Source organism: Pinus tabuliformis, chromosome 3_1 (genome assembly GCF_031772625.1).
Source record: "Pinus tabuliformis cultivar Carrire ecotype Pingquan chromosome 3_1, CPIR1, whole genome shotgun sequence".
NCBI lineage: Eukaryota > Viridiplantae > Streptophyta > Pinopsida > Pinales > Pinaceae > Pinus > Pinus tabuliformis.
The window spans coordinates 54618852-54644129 of NC_142301.1; the positions used below are offsets into that span (position 1 = coordinate 54618852).

Here is a 25278-nt window from a genome sequence, read left to right on the forward strand (position 1 = left end):
AAAAAGAGATTAAAAAATAGACTTCTCCAGGACATGGTTAACTAGAAAAGAAAAATAGAAGGAAAAAAAAAAATTAGTAAAGAAAAACAAATAAAAAAAAGAAAAATAATATATATATATATATATATAATAAAATAAAATAATAATAAAAAATATTATTTAATAAACATTTTAAAAACCAGCCACAAACACAAAGACAAAAAAGAATTTATTGGCAAAAAGGCTAAAAGCAGTTACTGAGATTTAGACAATAATGGTAATGATACTCGCACTAGCATCGGATCCTTGGATTTAACTCTTTCACTTGTATTTGCAATCTATATATGTAGAAAATGATAAAGTGGATTTTTAAAAATGTTTATTCCCTTCACAATCTTAACGTTATAATTTAGGTCAAGAAAATGGGATGTCCAAGAGTCTTTATAATTTGATTATTGGAGAGTATAGGTGCAATTTGCTAAATTCATTCCTCAGCCTTTAGGTGTTTCTTGATTTTTAGGTCAAGAAAATGGGATGTCCAAGAGTCTTTATAATTTGATTATTGGAGAGTATAGGTGTAATTGCTAAATTCATCCATAGCCTTTAGGTGTTTCTTATCAGCCTTTAGGTGTTTCTTGATTTTCTCTCAGGTAATGATGATTATGGGATAAGATGATAGGTTTTTGTAACTGAGAATTTTGTTTTAATAAATTATATAATATATATATATATATTAAAATTTTAATTTAATTTTTGATAATTATGCTAATAGATATATATATTTTGAAATATGGATTTCATAATTTTAATTTAATTATTAATCATTATTATTAAATAAATAATAGGGATTTATATCATTAACTATTTTAGAATATTTTTATACATTAATCTAATCAAAAGTTGAGATTTATTTTTAAAGTAGGTTTTTTTTGTTTTCAATGTCATATGAATAAATGTTATACTAAATGAGTTATGTTTTTTTTGGGCATGTGGTATTCATAAATCATAGTATTGATATATAATATTATAACGAAGCTTAAAATCTTAATAATAAAATGAAAGTAAATCTCCATAATTAAAAATCTTATTATATTGATAAATACATTTATTTTGAAATAAAAATTCAATAATTTTAATTATATTATGGATATGAAAAATCACGGTGTTGAAGGCACTTGGATAATCCAATATAAAGCCATAATCAAACTTCTTTTTGTTTCCAAACTCTTTGAAGATTTATGTATTAGAAAAACATTTTGTTAAAATTTATATCATAGGATTCAAATGAAAAAAGCCAACCTAGATGAAGAACATTTATCTGCAACGACAAAATAGTCATTTCCACTCAACTGATAACAAACAACTATATTTTTTTTCCCTGAATTATAGAGAATGACGGAAGAATTTTAACGCAGTGGAACGCATGGTCCAATGCAGAGTTCCAGGATTAGCGTTGAATCAGCCGTCATATATCTGGTTAACAGCAAATGAGCTCCTCCGATTCAGCGCGGACGAAAGCCAGGGGGAGTTCTACAGGGTAACACAATTAGTTGTCTGTTTCAGCTTATGTTCAATTGTAATTGTTGGTGCAATTAAAACGCTTTCGTTGTATACGAATTTATCATTTCTGTCACTCTAATTAGTATCATGAATTCAGGTCGCTGGTATTCAGGTGAGTGTTTCTACCGCCTTGGCCGTTTCGGACACGTGGCAATATGCACTTAATCGATTCTCGTTCATCGATTGGTACTCCTTGTCGCGGCTCACCCTGACATTTTGTTATTTCATAGACTGCAGTATTCATTCCCTGCGGGAACGGCGTAGTAGAGCTCGGAACAACAAATTTGGTGAGACATTATATTATAATTACACCTCGCGTAGGTACCAGTCGTCTACATTCTGTTAATTCCATGGTTTCAACTTTCACGTGCAGGTTCAAGGTGATGAGCAGAATAAATTGCGAATCAGAAGCCTTCTGGCTAGTGTAACTGCGTCAAGAAATATTTCTGTCCCCATACCCGGGGCGAGTATATCAACTTCGTTTTGTTCCTCGTTGTTATCAGGTTCCATTGACAGCCCTGGGAGTTCATCCATGGTCTCATATCTACAATATCCTACCAAGTCTCCATACGATCAAATCAATATAGCGCAGGATATTCACCAATATTCTACGTCATCAGCGCATTTGGCTAGTGGGTTTTATCCATACCTGCAGACGTTGCAATTGCCTTCTTCTTCCGGCCTTTTGATCAGTGGGCATGATCATGAGACGACACTAATTTACCCAGGTTTCTCTCAGCAAATTAGCACCCCAGGTCTACTGCTTTCGCCGCAAACCAGTCAGGCCAGTGGCTTCCATGTCGCTTCGTCCGCGAGTAGCATGATGCTCAGCGCATTTGGCATGTGGAGACCGCCTAGAAAAGTGCTGTCCCCGCCTGTGGTTGAGGGCCAGTACAGATTGAAGAGATGCCTAGCAATTCTGAGGAATATCCATGCAGAAAGAGCGGGATCACAAACCTCGATCTGTGGGAGCTACAGGCCACCAGCGGCAACAATTTCAAGTGGAGTACAGTTTCATCATATGATTGGTGAGCGTAGGAGGAGGGAGAAATTGAAGGAGAGCTTCGAGGCATTGCGTTCATTCATTCCTTCGGCCCCAAAGGTACGTTCCAAGAAAATACAGTTATTGTTGTAATGCAATGAAATTTTATGAACATCCATTGACTTGGGATTTAATCTCTATAGCTGTAAATAAAAATATATACAATAGCCATCAGTTCTCTTAAATTTTAGTTAGACTTAGGTCCAAAAAATGATTTGTTGTCGTTGATATATTTGCAGAAAGACAAGGCTTCCTTGTTGTTCTATGCGAGGGAGTATTTAACGAGTCTTAGGTCTCGTGCGGAAGAACTTGGAGAGAGGAACAGGCAGTTGGAATCAGAATTGAAGAAGCTCCTACCGCCTCAATCTCAAGAGGTTGCGGGCACCAGCGCAGTTACCATGCAACAGCAGGGCTCCACAAGTACTGAGGTCATCAGCGACAATGTGGTGAGAGTTGAAGTATCAAAGATAGGAGGCAGTACTGCTGCTACTACTTGTGATGAAATGGAAATAGTAGTGGTGGTGGAGAGGCCTACAAATACCATTAATTTGATGATTGCGCTGCTGAAGCGTCTAAAAGAAATGGGAATCCCTCTTATTTCTACGGCCACCTCCACAATACATCATGATCCATCACCCCCGCAATTTCGAATGAGTGCAACCATCAAATTGCAAGATGAAGTAAGTAGTAGAGAAATACATTATATTTCTGGACATTACTGTCGTCATTATATTTGTATGATCAGTATTTGTGATTTGGTTGGAAATTTGTAGGAGGTGGAGTGGCTCAAGGAAGGGTTGAGAAGCGCGGTGAGGGAAGATATTGGGCGGCCGCCGCCATCGTAAGATGGGGTCCGATCATTGTTGGAATTCCAAAACCAAGCAGTCCGTCAAATTTGTAGGTTCGATCATTTTATTACTGGTTTTGAGAAATTAAAGAAGAAGGTTCGTGTAAATTTCATTGGTTTGGTGATTCTATTCCTAATTCCTACAAATTTTAACGAGTAATTTATCCATCAAAATACATCGCAAATCCTGTGAATAATTGATTTTCCATCTAATTACACCTGAACCCCTGCGTCCATCTAGATAATGATCTCCGGGTACATGTCAACTGATTGTACTTTATTTTGTCTCCCCTGTAGTTTCATCCTATTCGTTCATTCAAAGTCCGCCAGGATGACCGGGCGGATTCAGTTTGAATAGTAGTCATTCTAGTTTCACTGTTTCGTTTTGAGAGGAGTCTCCGCATATGAATTAAAAATTCTTTTAAGTATTGTGTATATTTTCAGAGAAATAGATGTCCTGCCCTTCACCTGAACCCCCTAGACCTACGTTAAATATTCTTTCCTGCAAGTGCAAATAGATGTCAGGGCCTTCAGCTGAACCCTAGAGCTAAGTTAAATATTCTTTCCTGTCCGCGAATTACAACTCTACTTATGTATTCAGCGTAAATGTTTTTTTTTCAACCTAGTTGCATATTGTTTTCCTATATAACGTAAGGTAAAGTTTTGAAGTTTTGTTGCTAGGTGAAGTGAAGTTAAGTTTTTGTATTTCTTAAATTCGATGATATAATTTTGAACTAAATTATTATTATATATTTAGAATTTAAAAAAAAAATATATATATATATATATATATATTTTAATAATTTTTATTAACCATTAAAATGTGTTAATTCTTTTTTAGCTTTTTTCAATTATTTTATTGTTTTTGGGAGTTTAATTTGAATTCAAAATTTAAGAATTGTCATGAATTAAGAATGAAGAGCTCTACTAGGGTTTTGTTTTATTTTTCAGCGTTTCAATCCTAAGTGTCTTTTTCAATCCAAGATCTCACAGATCGCATGAGTGTGTCAGCTCTGAGGGGATAGATCCCTTCTATCGAAATATAATAATAGGGGAATCAAGCAGTGAGGCTAAAGCTTTAGAACCAACCAGCAAAGAAGGTGGAAATAATGGGAATCCAATTATGGGGCATAATGGCAAGCGCGAATAAGGGGCCAATGTTTGCCAAGAGCCGCAAAAAAACCAAGATTTGTGATTCCCAGTAAAAAACTGGAGAACTACTGTAAGTTTATGAAGGACCATGCCCTGGTCTGCAAATTTATAGGCATTTGGCCTTCAGAGAGAGATCTTGTCAAATGGATCCAGTTAAAATGGTAGCCGAAAGGACATATAGATCTGAAATGAGGTGCTAGAGGTTTCTTTACAGTGATATTTACTAGTTTCGAAGACAAAGAAAGGGTTTTTGAAAATGGGCCTTATTTCTTCTATAATGCTGGGCTATTCATGCGTTACTGGGAAGAATGTTACAACCCGGATCAAAAGAAATATATGGCAACTCCAGTCTAGGTGAGATTATTTGCTCTTCCAGTGGACTTCTGTTATCTAGAAATTTTGAAGGAATCGGGAACTCCATAGGTAGATTTGTCAAAGTAGCTAATTCAACTCGTTAAGGTCAATATACCCCTTATGCATGGATCTGTATATATATGAACATAATTGAACCTCTTCAAGAATTCGTTGAGCTGGAATATCAAGATGGGGTATGGCAGCAACCCTTGGATTACAAGCATATCCCTTTTCGATGTCGAAACTTACCATGAATATGGGCATTTATTTAGAGATTTCCCTCTAAATCAAACGGAATTATCAGATCCGAAAGTTCCTATTGAAAAGCCAAAATTTTCAAATGACCAAGAGGGATTCCAAGAGGCTACTAACAAAAAGAGAACCATAAAGTCGCTGCCAACACCAACTCAACAAGTGCAGCGTAAGAGGAGAGGGCATGGAAATAGATTTGAGGTACTAGTGGAAGATAGTGAGAATCCAAGAAACTCAAATCAATAGTCGAGCACTGAAAATGCTAGGGTTCTTCATAAAGGACCTAACAAACCAAAATGGAAAGCCCGGGATGAGCCCTCGAAGCGGGAGGATAATGAAACCCCAAAGAATCAGGAAAAGATGGAGATATATGGAATACGGGAAGCGCTAAGCATAGGGGGAAAAGTTCTTAAGCGACTTTTGAATGAATGGTGGAACCTAAATGAAAGATTCATTCTAGAAGAACAAAAAATGCTCTATTGAGATACTTTTCAGAAATACCAAGCCAAGTTAAGCCAAGCTACATCATATCAGCCAGAACACCCGGGATCTCAACCAAGTGGTGGTATAGAGTAAGGTGCCCAAGGCAAAGGGGGAAAAAAGAGAAGGCAGAAGAATCTGTAGGAATCAATCCAAATGGTTAGCAATTTGTTGGTAAACTCAAGCATGGTGGCACCTCTTTCAGCGGTATTCCACCAAATCAATAAATTTGTGTGATGATAATTGTCTCCTAGAATGTGAGAGGCCTCAAGTGTCGAGGCAAACAAAGGTATCTCGGGGAACGAATAAAACAAGAAAATTCGAGCATTATGATGATATAGGAAACCAAAATATCTGAAAATAGAATTAAATCAATTGTTCAAGGAATTAAACCCCACTATGAGGTTATGGCTTTAGATTCTAGAGGAAGTGCGAGAGGTTTAGTCGTACTTTGGAATCCTCTAGAAGTAATTTTTGAAGGTTGGGTTAGCCTACCCCGAATTCTTTCTGTGAAATTCAGGCATATAGGAACCCATGATTGGGTGTTGTTATTGGCATTTTATGGCCCCCACATTCCAGGAGAAAAAGAGGCTTTCCTTAAAAGTATAGGAAAGTTGAGAAGTATACGTGAAGAAGAGCTTTGGATCATTGGAGGTGATGTCAATCTTATTTCCTCGCTTGAAGAGAAAAAGGATAGGATAAGTAGAATGGATTTATAAATGGAAGCGTTTAAGGAATTGATTATGGAAATGAAGCTAGTATATATTCAAACCAATAATGGCATTTATACGTGGAATAATCGAAGAGGAGGATCTCATCAGATTGTGTCATGTCTCGACAGATTTTTAGTCTCAGAACAACTGATGAGTAGGGATATTTTCTTTGGAGCTTCATTTCTCCCCTGCTTAGGATTTTATCACTGATCGATCAAGTTGGAAATAGATCTTAAGTTGTTCCCTAAAAATAATCCTTTTCATTTTTAATCTTTCTTGCTCAGAGACCCCTAATTTTTGGGGAAAGTGGAAAATTAGTGGTGATCTAGCATAGTGCAAGGCAAAAACCTAATGCACACTTTTCAATTGAAGTTCAAGGATCTTAAGCAACAGATTAAACGATGGAACCAAGCAGAATTTGGGAATATCATGAAGGAGCATAAGCAGCTTCAAGAGAAAATGAATGGGATCCAATAAAAAATGATCACAGAAGGTCGTTCTGAGACTCTGGTTCTGGAAGAAGGTCAGGTCTTGAACCTCCTGGAGGAAAGAAGGAAACATGAGGAAATACTCTGGAAGCAAATATTCAGGATCCAGTGACTTAGGGAAGGTGAGAGGAATATGAGATTCTTTCATAAGGCTATGATCCAGCACTAGCAACATAACCAGATCTTTTCTTTAAAGGATGCCACAAGAAATCATCTCACTCAGCATGACGATATGGAGGACTTATTGGTGGACCATTTTCAAACCATGCTCTTAGAACCAGATTCAGACCGATCATAAGCAATTCAAAGAATTACTAGACACATCCCCCACCTGGTCAGTCAGGATCATAACCTTGCTTTGGTGAGGGTGATGACTCCAGAGGAAATAGAATAAGTTGTCAAAGGTATGGCTAGGAATAAATCCCCAGGACCAAATGGATTCACAGCAGAATTTTTCCAAGCTTCCTAGAGCTTCGTTGGTCATGATATCCTAGACGTGGTAGAAGAATCGTACAAATCCCAAAAGGTGCATCCTGGACTCAATTCTACTTTTATCTCATTAATTCCCACATTGGCACATTCCGATACTCCTAGGGGTTTCAGATCTATAGCCTAATGTAATTTTATTTATAAAATAATTTCCACTTTATGGTTAAAAGGCTCAAACCTTTGCCACCCCATCTTATATGCCCAGAATAAATGAGATTTTTGAAGGTCGCCAAATTCTGGATGGAATTATAACATCCCACGAAGTTGTTCATTCACTTAAACATTTAAAATCCCCAGCCATGTTGATCAAGCTTGTTCTATCCAAATCCTATGATCGCCTTAGTTGGTCGTATCTTCTCAATATCTTGAAGGCTTATGGCTTTGATTCCAGATGGATCAATTGGGTTTCCTCCCTCATATCCACCCTGGTATTTTCAATCTTGCTTAATGGATCCCCCTCTAAATCCTTATATTCATTTTGACGCTTACGTCAAGGAGATCCTTTGTCCCCCTTTCTTTTCATCCTGGAAGCTAAAGGCCTGTGTAGGTATATTTAATTTGCTTCCCAATTGTCCCATCTTAAAGGTCTTTGTTTATGGGGTGATGACCTCCCCGTCACTCACCAGCAGTTTGTGGATGATATCATGTTGTTTTGTAAACTTTCCATCTGTGAAGTTAGAAAGATAAAATATATCCTCCATGAGTTCATGCAAGCCTCTTAGACCATGGTAAACAATGATAAATCAAACATTTTCTTTTTTAATACCCCAATTGCTACTCAAACATTCTTAGCTAGATCCCTTGGGTTTGGAATTGGAAACCTGCATGTCAAGTATTTGGGTATGCCTTTGGTAGTGAAATCCTAAGAAATTATTACTGGAAAGATCTCCTTCACAAAATAAAATCCAAATTGAGTGGTTGTGTATTTAGAGCCCTAAACCTGCTAGCAGAGTGATCCTTCTAAAATCCATTCTTCAATTAATCCCGATTTACCAACTTTCGGGTATGGATGCTCCTAAATTTGTATGTAATTCTATGATTGAGACCTTTAGAAACTTATTGTGGAAAGGTACTCAGAAAGCTAATAAATGGGCTTTGGTGTCGTGGACCAATGTTATAAAACCTAAACTGGTAGGAGAACTTGGTCTGAGAGACTTATTGATCCTCAACCAAGTTCTGGGAGCCAAATTATGGTGGATATGGTTAAAGGGAGGCCCAGACTTGTGGAAGAATATATGGACCAAGAAGTATAAAATATCGCCTTCTCCCAAAGGAAAACTTTGACACTATGCCAAAAGGCTCCTCCACCTAGAACTTAGTGTCAAATAATAAAGAACTTATCAAAAACCACATCTTTTGGGAGATCGGGGATGGGAAAAATTCCCTTTTTTAGCAGGACTCATCGCAACAAAGGGGGACGCTTCTTAGAAGACAAGACCTTGGAGAAATTTTCTTATATACAAATAGTCAAAACTGCTTCTCAGTTCAACAATTCTGGAGTCCCACCCAGAATGACCAGATGCGGAGATCCTGGAAAGTTCCTCAGGACTAGATAAACCCACCAATAACCAACCAATAGCAGATATTAGAAAGAGAGCTTCAATCCAGGAAAATCGCTAAACGAGAAGGCCCTGACATTCTTAGGTAGGGATATACCACCAAAGGAATGTTTAATGTGAGGGAGGCTTACAAATTGGCAACCGAGGAATTCCCATATCACATGAATCCTATATGGAAAAATATATGGACTGAACACCTCTAGCCAAAGGTTCCCCACTTTTTATGGTTGGTTTGTCGAAATAGAATTCTCACCTGGAATCAACTACAGAAACGAGGTCTCCAAGGGCCTTCTTACTGTATTCGTTGTGGTCTCCAAAATGAAACTCTTGAACAATTGTTGAACTCATGTCACTTTTCTAACCAATTATGGAAAAGCTAGGAAGCCTTTTTTACCACTAGGATCGAGATATGAACAGTATCCCATCTTATATTGAAAATTAGAGAAAATTTATTTTCTCTAGCCCACTTCTAAATCATGTCTCGAGATTGTCCGCTGGTTTTCTCCTCTAGGCCATCTAGAAAGAGAGAAATTGGTGAATCTTTAAAGATCAAAGGAAGATTCAGGAGGACATATGGAAATGGATCATTTAGAATATTCGAGAAACTATTTTGGCCGAAAAATGGCATCTGAATGACTGGGATGTCTCTCCTCATGAAACCAAAATCTTATCCCATTTGAACTTATCTTCTCAAATGATTGCTCCTTCACCCTGGAAACTCATAGTTTCTCCTAGCCCCTCACCTAACCGATATCATGCTCCACTTGCAAGATTTATCAAACTAAATTTCGATGGTGCTTCGGAAGGAAACGCTAGGGATGCAGGCTTTGGAGGTTTATTTATAGACTCCTAGCATTGAATAAGAATTATTTATGCAGCAGATTATGGAATTTACTAGTAATAATGAGGCATAATTCAATGTTGTTTTGAAAGGACTTCTTATAGCTAAAGGAGAAGGTTTCAAGAAATTAATTATAGAAGGAAACTCTAACTTAGTGATTTTGATCATTAAGAAATTGAACTATGGATCTAGCAGTGAGAAGATCAGACACAGTTGGAGGACATCTCAGTTAATTCAAAACATAGGGGACCTTCTTCGATGGTTTGATTATAGCATTCCCTCCCATGTCAAAAGATAAGGAAACAAAGCAGTTGAATTTTTAGCTAATTGGGGATGTTCATATATTGGAAGTATATTGGATTCAAATTTGCCTCCTCACAGCATTGGAGAAGAGATGGAAATTCTGAAGTGTATCCTGGATCTTGATAATGGCAATAGCCAAAACCACTCCCAAATCATGATTCAGAATCCCCCGATTGGGGTGAGGGCGGCAGAATGGCTTCCTTGGGATCTTGAATATGGTTAATATACCAAGGCATAAGGATGGTGAGGGAATTAATATTTCCCCTCACACACTCACCAACCTTTGCAAGGTGGCAAGTCACATGCAGAATAATTATTGTGATTTGAATGAGAGGTTTAGTGTTTTTTGTCTTGATTTCTCTGTTGCGTGTTGGTTTCGAGCCAGAGGAAGTGGTGGCATTGTGCTTATAGGTCTTGAGGTTGTCTCCAATGCTCTTAGGAAAGATCCTCCTGTCGTGGGTTGACTAGCCTTAGCAACCCTTATCCTCTTCATTGACTTTGTTGTCTGCAGGTATGTCTATATTATGATTTTCCCCTTTCGCCTTCTTTGTTTGATGTCTATATGATTATCCATGGGTAACGAGTCTCTGAAACTATATTTCGGGGTAGAATATCTACATTTCAGAGATTGTGGAAGGAATATGTCAGTTTCTTTGTTTGGGAACTTCAATTCGGCTGGATTGTCTATGTTATATATGGTATCCTTCTCTCTCATATGGGTGTGTACTGGGGGTTTGTGCTCTGGCATCCATTATGTATTATATGCATGGGGGCATGAGTTTTCTTTCATGGCTTCTTTCATCATATGACAGTTAGCTTGAGAGGAGATTCTTTGAAAAATTTTATGATTGGATTTCGGGTCTATTTCTACAGAAGCTCAAGGAGCCATGGGTTGATGTTTTCGGCATTTGTTAGTTCACCCATATCATAAACATTGGAAAATACTTGTTTTATTTGCTTAAAGCTTACATTTTCATGAATTTCTTTTGTGTTATACCTTCAGGTGTTATTTCCAGGTACCTCTTCTAGGTTCGTCAGCCTGGACCCTGCTCGATGTCAAGGTTCGAGGGTAGCCATATCGGTTCTATGTTTTCTTGTAGTGGCAAGAGCAGTAATAGTATGGCATGTCCTTCCTCCAGCCAAAGCACCAGGTTGGGTGAGGAACGGGGCCAAATTTGTCGTGTGGGGACTCGGCGTGGTGGAAGTCATCCCCATCCATGTCCTTCTCAAGGTTGAGGCCGCAGAACGACTTATGGGCTCATTCACGAAGCGGCCCAAGCATACCAAACAGGCACTCAACCTCAAATTCGTCATCTCATCTTTGAATGGAAAGAAAATCTAAACTATGAGGCAGTTCAAGAAAATTTGGATATTGAGGAATGGTTGGAACTATCTCTAGACTGGTCATACGAGAGGTTGATCCTCCTAGTATAAACAGATTGTTTATCTGTATTGGCTCATGAAAAACATAGTAGCAAGAGCCCTGTCCACTCCCGCAATTGTTCTAGCCAAGATAGACCCTGTTCTTCCATAAATTAGCAAAGAATTCTAGCTTATTCATTTTCAGATTCAACAACAAAATGCCCACCTCAGTCGTATTGAAAAGCATATTCTGTGTCTCTCTCAAACAGAATTACCTGGTTCGAATGCGAAAGATCCAGCTCCTGTAGACCCTTTTGATGATTAGTAATATGGCTAAGCCAGTGTGTTCTTATCTTTTTGATAAATTAAAATGCAGAACAGGCAAACTTTGATATTATGTGGTATATATTTAAATATTAAACAGGATAAGGATATTTAGACATATATAGCTTTAAAAGATAATATTAAACTATTTTATTTTTGCTTGGCTTATAATGTGGTACTATGACCAACAGATCTGGTTTCCCTCTAGGTAGATTGAGGCCACCTCACCGCCTAATTATGGATGTATTCTACCCTTTTGATGAATAAATGAAGAAGGTCATGCCAAGCTTACAAAAAAAAATTAAGAATTGTCATTTATGTATGTGTGAATTATGTGTGAGTTAAGATTAACATAATTATTGTTAATTATTTTTTAGTTTATTTAATCAATGTATTTTCAAGTAATTAAATCAATTAAAGCAACATAGATCCATCTTAACCACTTATCTAACATGACTCAAGAGGGATCAAATTTGTTCATGTGCAAACTTATTTTAGAGTGTAAACAACAATGTGTTATTTTTTATTATTTAAATTGTATTTTTGAATGCTATATAGAGATTACATAACATATGCATTGAGTCATTTTATCAATGCACATTAAACTGGTTTTTTATTCTTTACAACAATAAAATATTTCTTTATATATATATATATATATATATATATATATATATATCACGTGTTAAAATATCATGTTATATGGACAACTAATTAAATATGTATAGCATATTTTTTTTTCTTTTTTATTAGAGTCCACATTGCTTTTTATTTAGAGAATATTTTATTTTAATTTTAAGAGGGAAAGACATACTTACACATAACCTTCACATACTTACACATAACCTTCACATTGGGCTGCAAAATGAGCCTTTAGACTCAATAAAATGATATAGCAACAATCCTAATATTTTGTCTCTCCTATTTTTCTCAGTTATTTTGAGTTTCTTAGTTAATTTAAATTTAATTTCTTCCACTGTCTCATTAGAATGATATCAGAGCAATAACATAAAAAAGGAAAAATAATTAAAATGGTATCAGAGAAAGGACAGACAGAAGAAAAAAAAACTTTGTCCAAAGAACCTAATCATATTAAAAACGAGATTTTATGAAATGAGCAAAGCCACTGCTGGCTAAGAGTTTGAAAACCCATGAGTCTTGTAAAAGCTACCAAACATCGTTAGAGAAGTCATAGCTCGTTGTTTGAAAACTCGTCATATCGAGACTGAGACCCACGCTAACTGCCGCCAGCCACTGTGGTTTGAAGGGTTTCCGTAAAAGAAATTTAAAATATTATTCGACATATTAAATTTACAGTCTCTCGTTCGTGTGTTTCCGATGGCATATTCACGAAACTTTTGGGAAGGTCAGACCGTATTTCCATTTTCACTTTTATAAAAGTAGTCCATTAAAAACTAGATATTCCATGGCTTTTTAAGGAAGGTTTTTCTGATTTTATTAGTTAATGTATTAAAAGAGAAAAACCAAAAAAAGAGATTAAAGAGAATATATGGAAAATAATATTATGAGATAAAATAAAAATAAAAATAAAAGGTTTTTTTATAGTTGGTTATGAGTTTTGATTTTTTTTTACTAGTTTTTATCTTTTACGATTTTTTTACACAAGATTAAAAGTATCAGTTTTTTGTGAACGTGAAAGATGATGCAATGGTATTGTTTCTCATTTACCAAAGGCTATGGTGATAACATTCTTCCTAAGATTACATCAAGTACCCCATCCAGAGAAGTTTGGAATATTTTGGAAATGACATATAGTGAAAGGAGCAACACCAATTAGCAGAATGTTGCCATTATTAATGAAATGCCCATTGTAAGAAGAGAAATAGAAGATTTTATAGAAGTAACAAGAGAAGTTGTGGAAAACATTGTCGAAGCAAAATAAGATAAACAAGACATGGAGACTTCATTGGACTTAAACACTATAAAGACATATTTTGAAGAAATTGTAGAAGAAATGGGTGACTTTGAGTGAAATGCAAAGTATCAGCATGATGCAAAAATTGAAGCCCGTCGTACATATACATTGAATTGAAATTGAAGATGATAAAATTGAAACCACCTTTGTAGCATAAGTGACAGGTGAGAAGAACCTACTAGGGAAAGTTGAATTTAATTAAGAGGTTGAATTAATGTTTCCTAAAGAGTGGCTTGCAAAAACCCAATATGATGAAGATGAAAACAAATATGGAAAAGTACTTCAAAAGATGGAAGACGAAATTGAAGGGTTGCATCTCTTTGGTGAGACAATCGCTCACTCAGGAGATTGCACCACAACACTCACTTGCATTCACCAGATCATCAAACTCCTGCATATATAGGATTACATTCTTGTTTAACATATTCCTAGAATATAGGATTTGCCAACTAATCAGAAATTATTTAGGCAAATAGTTCTAGCATGTTCTAATTATAGGAGAATCTTCTAGATTTATCCATTATTCCAACACTCCCCCTTCATGGATAAATGTATTTTCTACCATACTCAATTGATTCCTACATACTTAAATTTTTTCCTTTCCAAGAGGCTTTGTAGAGATGTCAAACAGATTTTCATTAGTATTACAATAGACTAAATCAATTACCTTGGAATACATATTTTCCCTAACAAAATGATAACATGTCTCAATATGTTATGATCCTGCATGGTACATAGGATTTTTGGCTAATTTGGTGTGATTTGGTTGTCACACTTGATAATCATTGTTGTTTTCTATACTTCTCCTACAGCTTCAAGAACTCACCTTAACCAAATTACTTCATAGGTAGCACTACACAAAGTTTTGTATTCAACTTTAGTCGATGATAAATAAATAGGTTATTTCTTACTGCTCCATGCCACAATCCCATATCCAAGGCTAAATGCATATCCTCAAGTTTATTTTCAATCATTTGGATTTCCCACCTAATCTGATTCAGAATAGCCTACCAACTCAACATCAAAATCATCAGTATATTTAATACAAAATTTAACAATTCCTTTTAGATACTAAAGTACTTTCTTTGTTTCTTTCCAATGGCTTTCAATATTTTTGGTCATAAACTGAATTAGTATGTTAACTAAATATTCTATGCCTAGCCTTGTTGTAGTGAGATAGTTTAAACTTTCCACAAGTTGATGATACGGTGGACCATCCACCTCTCTTGTCCTATAATTATTGTAGAGTTTGGCATTCTATTCTAATGGCATTGATATTGCCATACATTGGTCCATTTTGAATATTTTTAGTAACTCCCTTGTATACTTATTTTGTGTAACCAATTTATGTCCACCTTCTCTCCATATCTCAATACCTAAGTAATAATGCAATTCACCAAGGTATTTCATTTCAAACTCTTATGACAATTGTCCTTTAACTTCATCAATTAACTTAGAAGAATTTATTGTTATAATAAGATCATCATCATATAGAGAAATCATAATAACATGCCCTTTTTTATCTGACTTGATATACAGATTAGGGCCACTTTTTCTTTTCATAAAATCATTCTGAATGAAAGAACCAATCTTCATATACCATGATCTTGGTGCCTATTTCAATCCATATAATGCTTTCTTTAACTTAAAAACATGGTGTTCTTGACCCTTTTTAACAAACCCTTCTGGTTGAACAAGATATACATCTTCTTTTAATTCCCCATTCAAAAAGGTAGACTTAACATCTAATTTATCTAGTTTCCATTTATGTTTTGTAGCTAAATCAATCATAAATCTAATTGTATTTAACTTAGCTACAAGTGCAAAATTTTCTTCATAATCAATTCCCTCTTTTTGTGAGTAGATTTTTACAACTAACATGACCTTATATTGATCTATATTTCCATTAACTTTAAATTTAGGTTTGAACAGCCATTTGGATCCTATGGGTACCTTATTTTCAAGAAATTTTGTTAGTTTCCAAGTATCGTTCTTCATTATAGACTCATATTCTTCCTTCATTGCATCTCTCCACTCCTTATACTCGTTAGCTTCTTTGAAATTCAAAGGTTCCATGACATTCATAACTTTAGCAAGAACATCGTGTCCCTACAAAAACCCTAATAACCACTGCTTAATGATCGGACCAGCCCGTGACTTATGACTTAATCAATACAATAATTATTGATCAACAAATGATTTAATTATTGGGCATGTAATTAGTTTATAAAACAGGGATTAGCACAGATATTTGGATTGCATTGATGTCTGTATTGATTGCTCTGTACACCGAGAGGACACTTGTCCTGGCCTCGGGCTTCCTTCCCACTCTTGGCTAAACCCTAGTTTGTTTGCTATCCTCTGTCATTTTCGTTCTACTCTGTTTGGTGTGAGAGATCTGCGGTTCTGTGGGTGACTGTAACTGTTTTCGAATCGATACTCTGTCCGCGCCGACTGTGGCTTCTCTGTTGGTAAGTGGTAACTATGCTCATCGTTCTTGGCTCACGCTCTTGTTAACTCAACTCTGTTACTCGATTGTTGAATTGTTGTGAGGGTTTCTCTACTCTTTTGGTGGCTCGGTGCTCACTGTCTCACCTTCGTTTCTCACTCATTCTTTTGAGCTTTCTTATGGTCCCTTCGGCTACTTGTATGGTTATTCGTTGATTGATTTATCTGCGTGCTTGTGAACACAGGTCGTGACCTCAACAGGACCCTTTCCTCTACGTTAGCTCAACTCTGGCAAGGTAAGATTTCGTTCTTTTCTAAATGTTGCATCCTCAGTTTTTTTATACACTAACAGTCGTTGCTCCTTGCGAGAAGGGTTTTGTTTTGTAATGGCCACGACCCAATGTGGGTTTCCTCATTCAGCGCTAGCTGTTGAACTGGTAAGTTCTTCTGATGTTACTCTCCCTTACTGTCAATCTTTCGCTTTATCCATCATCCACTTTCTAGGCAACACTGTTAATACTTGGTTATGGTACTTATGCAGGTTGCCATGCCTTTTGGTTGGATTCTCCCTCGGCCCTTCCTTCGAATGGAACCAGTAGGGTCTTTCCTTGTTGTAGTCATTAAGTCAAGGGTTTCTTTAGTTTCTTTCTTTTGTAGTGTAGCTGGTTGACCTGGGTTTCTGTTGTAACGTTGTTCGGTTGATGGCAATTTTTGCCTTCGATTCAATTGTTTTGAATGTTGTTGATTCTTCAGGGAACTGTAATGATTCCCAGGGTTATAACCCTAACCCTCTTTTCGCTGCTCTACTCCCGGAGGAGGGTTTACTCGCCCTTAGGGTCGCTGGACTTTTGGACTTGTAGTTATATAGTCGATATACAATTTTTTTTTAACTGTAATCACTTTTAAAGACCAATAAAAAGGAATTTTATTTTTAATATGCACAGGTTACCTCTTGGTCGAATTCTTCTCTGTAGTTGTATTTGTTGGTAAATGGCTTTAGCTGTAGCGTACTCTGGTACTTCTGTAGCTTGTCAATATGAAATGAACTGCGTGCTCAGTCTTTGATGCTTCTGGCTGTATTCATTTTCAAGGTTGTGCCTCTGGCTATATTCAAGTATCATTCCTTTCTTGTGTGTCACCTGTAGGTCGTGCAGTATTGTCTTCCTCTGGATCAGCAGTGTATGGAAATAGTTCTGCCACATTAAAGATGGGAGAGATGCCTATTCCTGGTGGCAGATGCAATTCATAAGCATTGGCTGAAAATTTCCGTAGAATTTTGCAGGGGCCAATCTTTTTGTACTTCAGCTTGTTGTATGCACCTCTAGTAAAATTCTCCTTGCGCAAATGCACGAGGACTTCATCCCCCACACTAAACTGCACCTCTCCCTGTTTCAAATCTGCCCACTGCTTATACTTTTGACCACTGTCTTGCAACTTCATTTTCACCTGCCCATGTAAATCATTCATCGCTTTAGCGAAATCTTCCCCATCAATGCTCCGTCTTTCCTGCTATCCTAGATCTCGTAACTCATGCACTCTACGAGGATGCATGCCATATAAGATCTGAAAAGGACTGTAACTCGTGCTGCGATTAGGCGAGTCGTTATAAGCGAACTCCGCCTGGGCAAGTAATCGATCCCACATTCGCGAATTTTCACCGATCAAACTTCGTAGCAAGTTCCCCAGACTCCTGTTTACCACCTCTGTTTGCCTATCGGTCTGCGGGTGATAAGCAGAGCTAAAACTTAACTGCGTGTCCATCTTCTTCCACAAGGTGCACCAGAAGTGCCCTGTGAACTTCACGTCCCTATCGGAGAGAATGGACTTAGGTATACCGTGTAGCTTGACGATCTCTGTAAAGAACAAGTGGGCCACGTGAGTGGCATTGCTGGTTTTTCTGCAAGGGATGAAATGTGCCATCTTTGAAAACCGGTCTACTACTACCATCACCGAATCATAACCCCGTTGCGTCCTTGGTAGACCCAAGACAAAGTCCAAGCTGACTGAGTCCCATGGTCTACTTGGAATGGGCAATGGTGTGTAGAGTCCCATATTTTGACTGTGTCCTTTTGCCAACTGACACACTTTACATCTGGTCACAAATCTCTGCACATCCCTTCGCATTTTTGGCCAATAATAAAAATGGCTAAGCTGCTCTAATGTTTTTTCTATGCCGAAATGTCCAACTAGACCTCCACTGCGCTTCTCCCGAATGATATTCTCTCCCATTGAACAATCGAGAATGCATAACTGTCCCCCTCTAAATAATAGCTTCTCTTGCAAATTATAGTCCAACCACAGACTATTGTTTCTCAGTAAAGGATTCTGACATGCTTCATAAGCCTCTTTGAAATCTGTGTCGGTTTGATACAAGTCTTTCAAATGCTCAAAGCCCAGCACTTGTATCGTGCTCTCCTGCAGGAGCAAAGCTCTTCTGCTCAACGCATCCGCCACCTTGTTGGCCTGCCTGCTAATGTGTTTCAACACAAAGGTGAAACTTTGCAAATATTCAACTCACTTTGCATGTTTGTGATTCAACTTATGTTGTTGCATTACGTATTACAGTGCAGAATTATCTGAAAATAAAACAAACTCATTCCCCAACAAATAGTGTCTCCAATGCTTCAGTGCTTGGACGATAGCATAGAATTCTTTGTCGTAGGATGAATACTTCTGCCTGCTCTCATTCAACTTCTTGCTGAAAAACGCAACAGGTTTGTCTTCTTGGCTAAGTACAGCTCCAATGGCCGTACCGCTTGCATCACAGCGAACTTGAAAAATCTTTTTAAAGTCTGGCAATCTCAGGATCAGTCTTTCTGTGATCTTCTTCTTCAGTAGCTGAAAACTCCTCTTCACTGCCTCGGTCCAATGAAAAGGCTGACTTGCCTTCTTTATAGTGTCCAACATAGGTGCACAGATTTCGCTGAAATTTCTTATAAATTTACGGTAAAAACTTTCCAACCCATGAAAACTACGTACCTCAAACAGAATTTTTGGGGATGGCCAGTTGACAATTGTTGCAATCTTCTCTGGGTCCATCTTCAACTCGTTTTCTGCAATCACGAAACCCAGATAAACCAATTCTTTTTGCAGAAAAGTGCATTTTTTCAGATTTATCAGCAGCTTATTCTGCTGCAATTTTTCCAGCACACTTCGAACATGTCGAAAGTGTTCCTCCCTTGTCTTGCTGAAAATTAATATATCATCCAGGTACACTATTACAAACTTTCCAATGAATTCTTTCAGCATTTCATTCATCAGTCGCATAAAGGTACTGGGTGCATTACTCAGTCCGAATGGCATTACCAGCCACTCATACAGTCCTTCATTGGTTTTGAAGGTTGTCTTCCACTCATCCCCTTCCCTGATTCGAATCTGATGATACCCACTCTTTAAATCAATCTTTGAAAAATATGTTGCCCCGCTCAGGCAGTCCATCATGTCGTCCATCCGTGGCAGTGGAAATATGTACCTGATGGTAATCTTGTTGATGGCCCTCAAATCTGTGCACATTTTCCATTCTCCTCCTTTCTTGGGAGCGAGAACTGTTGGAACTGCGCAGGGGCTCAAACTCTCCCTTATCAGCCCTTTATCTAGCAATTCCTGCACCTATTTTCTGATCTCCTCATTGTCTTTGGGGCTCATCTGATACGCTACCTTATTCGGTAGACTTGCTCTAGGTATAAAGTCAATATGATGACTTATACTTCTCTTGGGAGGCAATTTATCTAGTAAGTCATCCACTACTATATCGCTAAATTCCTACAGCATCTGCTGAATTTCCGCAAGCAAATCTAACACCTCTATTTGTAACAACACCGCCTTTGCTCTTCTCACAACAGCATAGTTCACTTCACTATCTTCAATTTGCTTCAAAAACTGTTTTCCACCCATTAGTAACACTCTCGTCCCGCTTGTTTTCGCTGTCTCTTCCTCCTTGATGGGCACAAGTGTGTGCTTGATCCCATATTTGACAAACTTATAACAATTTGTCTTCTCGTCATGCACTACTTTCCTGTCATACTTCCATGGCCTTCCTAGCAATATGTGACATACGTCCATTGGCATAATATCACAAATAACCTTGTCTTTATACCTGCCAATATGGAATTCGACTTCGCACTGTTCATCCACCAACAGCTGATGGCCTTTCTGGAGCCATGATACCTTGTAAGGAGTGGGGTGCTTCAACCGCTTCAATCCCAACTTCTCCACCATCTCCGTGGCAACCAGATTATCTGTGCTCCCACTATCGATAATCAGCTTACAACATTTCCCATGTGACTTACAAACTGTCTGGAACAATGCTTTCCTTTGAGTTTGTTCAGTTGTTTCTTTGGCTGGTTTCAACAACACTTTGTTTAAAACTAAGGCTTCCCCCGTTTCTGGCACATTTTCTGCTTCCTGGGGAGGTGCCTCTGCTTCCTCTGGCTATGCAACATACGCACCTCTTTGTCCAGCTTGTTCCGCTTCAGGACACTCAAAAGATCTGTGCCCCCACTTGTGGCACCTGTAGCACTGATAGTTAGCTCCTCTACCTCAGCCATTTCCTCTTCCTCGCTGATATGGCCTACCACCTCTAGTGTTGTCACCTTTTTCTGTTGCCCCAGAAGTTTTGGAACTGTTGCCTTCCTCACTATTACTGGCAGTTCGGCCTCTGCCATAAGATTGTCCTCTTCCTCTGTCGGTTCCCCGTCCTCTCCTAGCATTTTTTTTCTGGTGATCTTCTCCTCCGCCTTCATAGCACTCTGGTATGCCTCCTCTATATTTTTCGGGGAAAGAATTTTGATTTCATCTAATATTTCCAATCTTAAACCATTTACATACCTTGCTTTTTTCTCCGGGGTGTCCTCTGTATAACCAACTCTCAATTTTACCCGGTAGAACTCTTTAGTATACTCTCTTACTGTCATCCCTTTCTGTTTCAAATTCTACACTTGCCGATGCAGTGCGACCTGATAATCCTTCGGTAAAAATCTACCTTTCAACTTAGCCACCATCCTTGACCATTTCTTTATTGGCAACTTGTTCATCCTCCTTCTCTCTGTTTGGACACTGTCCCACCACAGGGCTGCGTGTCCCTTCAATTTTGTTGCAGCAAACTTAACTCTTTGATCTTCACTGGCTTCTTCACACTCAAAATATTTATCCAGTTCACTGATCCAGTCCAGCAAAACTTCTGTGGAAAAGTTGTTGTCATAATTTGGAATTTCTGGTTTAGGCTTACTACTCGCCAACAGGACCGACCTCAACAATCTCATTTCCGGCCCTTCTTCATCCGATCCATCTATTGTCACTACAGCTTCTTCTTCGCTATCATCTCCTACCTCTGGATCCCTTCTCCTTCCTACTTCAACTGCCTCCAAACGGGCAATAAGGATCCTGATTTCCTCCCGCAATCCTTCCTCTGCTGCTCTCTGAGCACCTCTTCCACGTCCTCGTCTTCCTACCTCCATTTCTCAAGCAAATTCTAAATCCTGCTCTGATACCACTATGATGGGACCAGCCCGTGACTTATGACTTAATCAATACAATAATTATTGATCAACAAATGATTTAATTATTGGGCATGTAATTAGTTTATAAAACAGGGATTAGCGTAGATATTTGGACTGCATTGATGTCTGTATTGATTGCTCTGTACGCCGAGAGGACACTTGTCCTGGCCTTGAGCTTCCTTCTCGCTCTTGGCTAAACCCTAGTTTGTTTGCTATCCTCTGTCATTTTCGTTCTGCTCTGTTTGGTGTGAGAGCTCTGCGGTTCTGTGGGTGACTGTAACTATTTTCGAACCGATACTCTGTCCGTGCCGACTGTGGCTTCTCTGTTGGTAAGTGGTAACTATGCTCAACGTTCTTGGTTTACGCTCTTGTTAGCTCGGCTCTATTACTCGATTGTTGAATTGTTGTGAGGGTTTCTCTGCTCTTTTGGTGGCTCGGTGCTCACTGTCTCACCTTCGTTTCTCACTCGTTCTTCTGAGCTTTCTTATGGTTCCTTCGGCTACTTGTATGGTTATTCGTTGGTTGATTTATCTGTGTGCTTGTGAACACAGGTCGTGGCCTCAACAGGACCCTTTCCTCTGTGTTCGCTCAACTCCGGCAAGGTAAGATTTCGTTCTTTGCTAAATGTTGCATCCTCAGTTTTTTTATACACTAACAGTCGTTGCTCCTTGCGAGCAGGGTTTTGTTTTGTAATGGCCGCGACCCAATGTGGGTTTCCTCATCCAACGCTGGCTGTTGAACTGGTAAGTTCTTCCAACGTTACTCTCCCTTGCTGTCAATCTTCCGCTTTATCCTCGTCCACTTTCTAGTTAACATTGTTAACACTTGGTTATGGTACTTATGCAGGTTGTTGTGCCTTTTGGTTGGATTCTCCCTCGGCCCTTCCTTCAAATGGAACCGGTAGGGTCTTTCCTTGCTGCAGTCGTTAAGTCAAGGGTTTCTTTAGTTGCTTTCTCTTGTAGTGTAGCCAGTCGACCTGGGTTTCTGTTGTAACGTTGTTTGGTTGATGGCAATTTTGGCCTTCGATTCAGTTGTGTTGAATGTTGTTGATTCTTCAGGGAACTGTAATGATTCCCAGGGTTATAACCCTAACCCTCCTTTCGCTGCTCTGCTCTCAGAGGAGGGCTTACTCACCCTTAGGGCCACTGGACTTTTGGACTTGTGGTTATATAGTCGATATACAATTTGTTTTATTACTGTAATTGCTTTTAAAGACCAATAAAAAAGAATTTTATTTTTAATATGCACAGGGTTACCTCTTGGTTGAATTCTTCTCTATAGTTGTATTTGTTGGTAAATGGTTTTGGATGTAGCGTACTCTGGTACTTATGTAGCTTGTCAATATGAAACGAACTGCGTGCTCAGTCTTCGATGCTTCTAGTTGTATTCGTTTTCGAGGTTGTGCCTCTGCTTGTCATTTGATTATGGGAACTTTGCCTCTGTTCAATCTGGAAGGATTTCTGACAGATTGTTTAACTCTCTTTACGTTACATATGATAAGAATTAGATAAAAAAACAACAACTAGACAGATGGATTCATGGATGAAAAGAAATATCTCTCTCTTTGTATTATGCTTTTATGCTGAAAAATGTTGAACCCTTTTCCACACTGTGTACATATGTTTTATAATGTTACAATATAGTTAAGCAAATTGTTTGCAGTTGCTTCTTCAGTTATGCAGTTGATAACTATCTTGTTGTTTTAATTTTCTCATTCCGTAGAATACAGAGATAATATATTCCTTTCTGTTATTTTGTTTTTTTTTTCAAAAGTAAATAACTGTAAAGATAAACTAAAAAATAAAAGACCAAACAACCATGTGGCTGTAACCACTTCCACCTGACTGTGCTGACCCTAAATACCTATTAACTAACAATGACATAAGACAAGTTCCTAATATTGTTTTTAATTAACAAACACAAATGAAATTTAAATAGTGATGAACCTCTCCTCCATAACTGAGACCAACCCCCGGTCATGGTGCCCTTAACTGGATGCTCTTGCATCACTTAATAACTCTAACAAATCACTGACTCTCGTCATTTTCTCCATCTTCCTATCATTGATTCAATTTCTGGGTCTTCTTGAACTCTAATAACCACTAACCATAATACAAACCTAATCCCAAGGATTAGTTGTCTAACAAATATATTCATCAGAGTTACACAAAAGTAGTTCTATTGTGTTATTTTGTGGTTTCTCCTATGTTTGAGAATTAGATGAAATTTTGTTGTTTTAGAATATAAATAAATGAAATTTTGTTGTTTTAGAATATAAAAAATAACTTACTTGTTTCAAGTTTCTATTTTTCTTAAATTTGATAATATAATTTTAAATAAAAACTTTCTTTTTACTTAAATATACTTTTAAATATATAAAAACATTTAGATTTTTGAAAAAAAATTGATATTTAATTTATTCAAAAAATTTAATATTTAATTTATTAAAAAAATATATTTCAATGATGTTCTATTAATTTTTAACGAAACTTGAAGAATAAATAAATAACGCAAATAATTGAAACTATTTAATTTCGTGGATAAATATGTTTATATTAAAATAGACTTTTCCCAATTTTAATTTTATTTTTAAAAAACAAAACTTATATCAAGATTTGAACGGTATCGAATATTCTTCGTCATCTCTCCAAATAGAAGGTTAATATTAACCTGAAACACTAATCTGGTACATTTTTCCCTTTACAATCTAAAAAAATCACAAAACGCTTTGATGACCAGGTATTGGGATGCTCTTTTTACTCTCGCCATTCGAGATGTCAGGACACTTCATTTACTACGCACGCAAAGAGGGTGTTTCAGTTTGTTTGGATTAGATATCCACGCCCATATGCTTCTCCCCGGCTTATGATTCCATTTTCATTTAGTTTAATTGCCCACGATTATTTTCAAATTTGCAGGTTTCATTGCTCAAATTCTTGGACGGCCCCGTTGCGAAAAGTTTAGTGAACAGTACTTTGGGAGGCAATGATTAATTAACAATTATTACTGTGTTTTTTTGGGTGGAGAGATATTAATTTTACTCTTAGTTAGGTGTTATCATATTTGATTATTTGTTTGTGAGTATAATAGGCTGTTTGGTTTTACTTCAATTTACTTCATAGGTGTTTAGTTCTACTTCAATTATTTTAAATATTAAAAAAAAGAATCTCTATTCCACTTGTCAGTGTTCAGTTTTTGTCATAGTATCAAAATGTTCCCTAAGACTCCAGAAAGAAAAACAAAAACCATAGTAAAAGGCAAAGGGAACAAATCTGGTTATTATAAAAAGAAGACAAAAACACTTGCTGGTTTTTGTGTTTCAATACCTTGAATCTTAGTGTAAATATCAGACAGTATATTTTTCTAAAAGATTTTGCAAGAGATTCAGAAAGCACCTGGCTCTGTGGAATAATAGCCCATGGCTCTGTTTTGAATATTCTGTTATAATACTTCCTCATGGTTGCAGTTCTTGAAGCTTGGAATCATCAAAAGGCGACAAGCCACAATTCATCTTCCATGGCTAGTTTTGTAAGCTTAGAAATAAAGAGATATGATGTTGAATGTGTTTCTGTTGACATTCATCTTCCATGGCTAGTTTTGTAAGTTTAGATGTTGTTGAAATATTAATTTCAACCTGCCGTGCAGCAGCAT

At 37.4% G+C, this 25278-nt stretch overlaps 1 protein-coding gene across 1 annotated transcript in view; it reads left to right on the plus strand.

Moving 5' to 3' along the window:
* LOC149185741 (transcription factor TT8-like) overlaps positions 1-24620 on the plus strand; it is an 87629-nt gene extending 63009 nt beyond the window's left edge. Inside the window, exons 3-11 of the mRNA XM_089409132.1 lie at positions 1417-1531; positions 1770-1826; positions 1913-2641; positions 2821-3261; positions 3355-3422; positions 22179-22229; positions 22286-22370; positions 22474-22527; positions 24546-24620. Of these exons, the coding sequence (XP_089265258.1) occupies positions 1417-1531; positions 1770-1826; positions 1913-2641; positions 2821-3261; positions 3355-3422; positions 22179-22229; positions 22286-22370; positions 22474-22527; positions 24546-24620 (1675 nt within the window). The remainder of the gene's footprint in view (positions 1-1416; positions 1532-1769; positions 1827-1912; positions 2642-2820; positions 3262-3354; positions 3423-22178; positions 22230-22285; positions 22371-22473; positions 22528-24545) is intronic.
* The last annotated feature ends 658 nt before the right edge of the window (positions 24621-25278 follow it).